Below are 6,000 nucleotides of genomic sequence, written 5' to 3'. Positions count from 1 at the left end.
GGATTAAAAATGCTTTATCTGACCTAGAAGACTTTTTTCTGCTGTTATCTTTGATAAATGGTACAAAACCAAACAAAATACTTCCAACACGCAACAGGAAATTCATTTTTAAGTCTTGTATCTGAAATGCTTATGACTTGGGATATGCTGGATACAGTTCTACTTACATAATTTGCAAACTGATCATTTTGTTTGTATTGTCATGTATGCTTAAATTTAAAATGTTTGTGGTACTGTATGAGCTTCTCCCGGGTAGGTAAGTATTTGGGGGTTCTGGTTGCTTTGCAGTCCCTCCCTCCCTCCACTGCAATAAGAGACTTACAAGTGACTACATTTAAAAGTAGTTAAATTTACTGTATTTGTTTATACTGATCTGGATGATTCCCATAAAAATTATTTGTGATTCATACACATTTTACAATTAAGCATGATTTCCTGCATGTTCTCCAACTCCCTTTGTGACTCCATACACACAATAAACAGCATAAATAAAATAGCACAATCAAATTACTGCTCTTTGTGTGAGTGTGTTCAGTTAGTTCTATTTGTGGCACTGGGCTGAGATATAGAATATTTTTTTCCCAGAAGGAAAAGTGCCATCTACTGAATCACCAAAACAAAATTTTGCAGCCTCTGGAGAGGTTTTGCTGAGAGATGTCCTTTCCAATTACTGAGCAGGCCAAGCTCTACTCCAACTTGTGAGATTAATGAGATTACAGCTGGCAATGGCATGGCTGAGTGCCACATTACTTCACTAAGTGTTCATTTAATGTGTGTTTTGGTTTTGTCTGGGTGCTTTTTTTCTGGATTAAAAAGTATTAGTGGAAGATCAGTGAACTGCACTTTGAAGGTCTTAAGCTTTTACTTCCAAAAGAACTTTCTCAAATGCAGTTAAGTTTTAGGGGTGAAAATGAGGTTCAGGAAAGAAAAAGAAAGAAAAAAGAGAGATCCTCGTCTCGGTAAGGTGTAGCAGGGAATTTGCAAATGAGTCAACAAATACAAAGCTGAATAGTTCTTAATATTTCTCCTTTCTCCTTTCTGTGATCCTGATCTATGAACAGTTCTGGCATTGACACGGTAGAGGTCCCTGATCATATTGTTTATTCTTCCCAGGTGGCAGGAACTGCTTTGGATCACTCCTCTGTGCTGTGGGAGGATTTGATTTTTGAGGAGACTACTTGGCATTCTCTGCATCTTCTTGAAGACCTGCAGGAGTCAAACTTCAGGTAAGAAACTAGTCCTTTTCTCCCCGTTAGTGAATAGCCACTCCAGATTTTGTGAGGTGACAGTCAGAAAAGCTTCAGAAAAAGAAGAAACTGGTAACAAACTGATAAATAACATTTATCTGCAGACACGGAAGCAAAAGAAACCAAGCAGCTAATTAGATACATTATTTTGCTCTGGGACACTTGCTGTTATTTAGCTATGGGTTACCAAGGCATAGCAGTTTTTTAATGGCATCAAATGACTCTCAGGTAGGTCAATGAACTTTACTCAGGACCTAGAAAAATAAGTTCTGAAAAAGTTTTATATGCCTGCACAACTATTAGAAAAATTACTCTCTCTCCCTCTACCTTTACAATTCTTTGTGAATGTTGCTATACGAGTGGAGGAATTGGGGAGGCGGATGCGAATCATACCCTCAAAAGTTTTGGGAAGTCTCCAAATGTGGTCATGGATTAGGGAAACTTGATAACCACAGGATTATGGGTAAAGCTTTGTCATGATTTAAAACCAGATGGTGAGACAGACACATTTTTCATTTCTTACAGGAAAAATATTTAGTGGTGAGAAGAAGTCATTGTGTAGGAAAAACAGGTCTAATCACGAACATTCGGTTAGGTTAGACAAAATTTAGAGGGTCTGTAAAGGAAATCTAGTGGCAATTGTATGACAACATTGGTGATCCCTACAGAAGTAGAAGCAATCTCTTACCTATTTAAACCGTGTTACGTATAGTTGTATACAGTATACTGCATAGTTTTACAGTATCCTTAAAAGCTTTATCATGCTACAGACCTTTTTCCCTATTTATCAGCTGGATGTGAACTGGCTTCCACACGGATCGCGTCACTAAAAGCTTTTCATGAGCGTTTCCCCTTTTCTGTTCAGACAATGCCTGCAAGGAAGGGTATTCAAACATACAAATTACTTTAAACTTGCTCAACATCTTGTGGGCTGTTTTCTTCTCAATTTGGTGGTGACTTCAGGTTAGAGATTCAAACTGCATTACTTGGCTAGCTTCAAAAATCATATGATGTTGTTGCTCATAGAGAAACAATTAAGCAAAAATAACCAGCAGGAAAGCTTTTAAAAGTCAATGTTTGAAAAGCTTTTGCTGTGGTGAGATGAAAAAAAATCTGTCATTAAACTTGAGGAAAATAAGCAATAAGGGGTCTGAAGATGGCCTCTTTGAAATTAAAAGCCCCATGAAGTAGTAATTGAAAATGTTTTTCTAATATATGCCCAGTACTAAAAAATGATTTCAGCCGAACACTGCAGATTTTATACTGGTGAAAGTGGAAAGATAATTCCACCTAAACTAGGACAGCAAGCATGGGATCCTGCTAAGCAGTGCTGTCAGCTCCTGTCTATTCACAGCCCAGCACCATACCTATCCCAAAGACAAACGGTTCATGCACCGAGGTGCAGACATTGCTCTGGGCAATGTATCTGCTTCCCCCCTTTTGCTTTAGCTAAGTTAAAACATCTCAAGCTGCCAAAACTCTCTCAGAAACAGAAGCATTTACAGTATCAAAGTCAGGTGCACCCATGCAGGGTGATTCTCGAAGCAGGGCTTGGCTGCATGCCCCCTTCTTGCTGGACTTGGCTACTGGGCGGTAGAAAGTCCTGAAACAGTTCCTTTTACCTGAACATGTCACCTTTTTGCAGTAAGATGAAAAAACGGTGGAGGTGAGCGATACCTAGCAACCTCTTCCTTTTGCCCCACAAACTGATCTCTGAATAAAGCTAGGAACAGCGCGTGTTCAGAAGCAGCACCAGCCTCTGCTTCAGAGAAGGAGCCAGGTACCGTTCCTAAAAGCTGTTTTTGCTCACATGCATTTTTATTTCTATCTGATGGGATGTGTAACCTTCACTTCCCGAGGAGAACAGGGTCTACTGATCACTCTGTTTGCTCGGGTACATGGGGGTGTGCAGAGAGACGGAGGCGCCCCTAACCAGCTTGGGGGCACCATCCTCATCGCTGCCTCCTGACGGGAGCTGCTGCCCCGTCGAGGCGCGAAGCGAGCGGCGCTCCGCCGTGCGGGACACTCACCCCGCGCCTGACTTTCTGCGCCAGAGCCAGGCAGCGCTGCCGTTGCCCTTCGACGGGAATTTGGCTGCGAGCCGCTAAAAGCGTTTTATTTCGGGGCGGGGGGGGGGGAGGGGAGGGGAGAGAGTTTCGGTGGGTATTTCCCTGCGGCGGAGCCGGCCCGGCCGGCGCGGAGCAGGGGTGCGGGCGGGCGGCCGTGGCCGCGGCGCGCGGGGGCGGAGCGCCCCTGCCGCCGGAGCCGCCGCGGTGCCGCTCTGGGCGGGCGGGCGGCGGCGGGGGGCGATGCGGGCGGCGGGCGCTCCTCCCTCCCCCGGCCCCTCTCGCGGCCGGAGCCGGTGGCGGGCGAGCGGGCGGGGCGCGGCGCAGGCGCGGCGCACGGCGGGCTGCGGCCGGGCCCCCGCGCCGCTCCCGGGAGCCGATGGCAGCTGCACAGCGCGGCCGCCCGGCGGAGAGCGGCGCGGCGCGGCGCCCCCGGCGCGGGATGCGCGGGCGGGCAGGCGGCGGCAGCAGCGGCGGCGGCGGCGGCGGCGGCAGCAGCAGCAGCAGCTCCCGGAGCCGGAGGGACGGGGCCAGGCGGCCGGCGGCCGCGGCGCTCGCCTGACCTGCGTGCCCCGCTGGCCGCGCCGAGCTCCGCGAAGGATGTCCGCCCAGTCCCAGGGGACCGCATCCTCCTCCTCGTCGCCGTCCGAGGGGCCGCCGGCAGCCTCCAAAGCCAAGGTGAAGGAGCAGATCAAGATCATCGTGGAGGATTTGGAATTAGTCCTGGGGGACCTCAAAGACGTGGCCAAGGAACTTAAGGAGGTGAGACGGGCGGCATGGCAGGGCAGACCCCCGCGCCCCGCTCTGCCCCCTGCGCCTGTGGGGCTGAGGGACCCGCTGCCCCCGCGGCTCGGCGACTTGTTTCACCACTTCTTCGCCACGGGCCGAGCAACTGGTGTCCGGGCTGGGCGCGGGCGGCCCCTCGCCGCGCCCCGGGGCGGGCGGCCGTGGCTAGCTCCCGGCGGCCGCGGCGGGGTCGGGGCGGCCGCAGCCCCGAGGGCGATGGAGCCGCCCCGCGGCCGGGCCGGGCCGGGCTGGGTGAGCCCCGGGGCCGGGTGTGCTGCGCCGGCTGCGCGGGGGCTCCCCGCGGAGTTTTTGCTGGGGTCTCGCGGCGTCTCTGGCGGCGCAGGGAAGGTGTCGGGGGGGGGGGTCCCGCAGCCCTGCCCGCGGCTGCCCGGCGGTGGCAGAGGGGGTGGGAGCGACTCCCCTCCAGCAGTGGCAAATTAACTTTTTCGGCTGTAGCCCCGCATCGCGGCGGGCGGCACCCCCTCGGCCTTGCCGGCCAGTGAGCGCTGGCGGTGCCGGTCCCGGCCGCCCGGGGCTCGCCCCCGCGGTCCCCGGGGTGCGGAGTCCTCGCCCGGCTCGGCGGCCCCGGCGCGGCGCGGCTGCCTTGGCTGCTCCAGGCTCCGCCGGGGGCTGAGCGCCCTGTTCGCCTTGCCTCTCTGGCCAGACCGCTGTTGCCGGCTTTCTTTTGCCGGTGGCGAGCGTTGTCTCCCCGAGGTTAATCCGCCGGCGGAGCGTAGTTACCGCGGGGATGCTGGTAAGCGGCGAAATGCTGCCGTCCTTTCGGGGATTGCCCCGTTATCTTGATTTTGCTGCACAACTGGTCGACAGATGGTTGGGTTATGCGCCGAAATTCGAGTCCAAAATCTCCGTGCGCTGCTTTGTTAATTCTGTGTTTGACGTTTATAGTGAGCTGTGTTTTTTCGCTATCAAATATTAGTTTTCTGTTTTAACAACGTTGTCAACAAGTTTTATTCAACAGACTTTTGCCTTCCGAGGCAGTCTGAAATTCACCTAGCGCTTGTATAACGTTTAAAGGTATATTCACGCACTGCTCACCAATCACAGCTGTTGTACTACTTCTCACCCACGATTCCACATTTCTCACTCTTTCTTGAAAATATGTCTATAATATCTCTTTTCCTTAATGTGCTGTTGTTTGGGTTTTATAGTTTTTGTGGATATTTTCAAACGGAGATAAACATTGTTTGTAGGGCAATTCTTTGAACGTTTTTAAGACTGGCAGAGCGAACTGGCTTCTGTTGCTGCAGAAGCACATTTTTCAGGACCTGGAGAGGATGTGCTGTGATCCTTCCCATGAATGTAAATCACGCTCTGCACATAATCAGTCCTAGCTTTCCTCTACTGAGCAAACAAGATTTCTGTAGGTGGAGGTCATGTGTCATCATTTACTGTGGCATGTTTTATCTAAGCAAACTTGTCTATTCTGGTTGACTGCATCTGCAAAAGAAAACTGGATTTACCTCTGCTTCATGGGGAAATGGCTTTTGTGGAACTCCTTTTCCCAAGCAGAAGTGAAATGCAAAATGGAAGTTGTAGTGATATGATTTTGTAACTCAATTAACAACTGTGTGCATGTTAAAGGATGAGAAGATCACTGTGTTTTGAGAAAAGAGAAATGTTTTTATAATAAGGAGAGTCACATCTTGTTCATAATCACTCATGAGTTTTTGAGTAATTTTTTCTCCAAATAGGTGACAAATACGCATTGCATATGCAATTACCTGTGTTTATTTACAGTATTATCTTTGTGTTAAATACACTTGGTAGTCTGTTTATTTTGAAAAGTCAGTAGAAGTTTGCCATGTGACTGGCAAACTGATATTGGTGGACTCCCATTGTCCACCATTCATAGCATAGACTCAGTCTGTGCAATACCTCTT

The 6,000-nt window shown here is 50.1% G+C and overlaps 1 protein-coding gene across 5 annotated transcripts in view; it reads left to right on the top strand.

Moving 5' to 3' along the window:
* The first annotated feature begins 3,794 nt into the window (after positions 1-3,794).
* LOC138064267 (protein Largen-like) overlaps positions 3,795-6,000 on the top strand; it is a 157,812-nt gene continuing 155,606 nt past the window's right edge. For 4 of the 5 annotated variants that reach the window (XM_068926000.1, XM_068926002.1, XM_068926001.1 and 1 more), the window contains exon 1: positions 3,857-4,075. In XM_068926000.1, the coding sequence (XP_068782101.1) occupies positions 3,914-4,075 (162 nt within the window). In that variant the 5' untranslated portion in view covers positions 3,857-3,913. Of the gene's footprint in view, positions 4,076-6,000 lie in introns of all 5 variants that reach the window. The other variant, XM_068926003.1, reaches the window with a different exon arrangement.

Source organism: Struthio camelus, chromosome W, assembly GCF_040807025.1.
Source record: "Struthio camelus isolate bStrCam1 chromosome W, bStrCam1.hap1, whole genome shotgun sequence".
NCBI lineage: Eukaryota > Metazoa > Chordata > Aves > Struthioniformes > Struthionidae > Struthio > Struthio camelus.
Note: the sequence above shows the minus strand (reverse complement) of the source record. Positions and strands in the feature narration are given on the sequence as shown.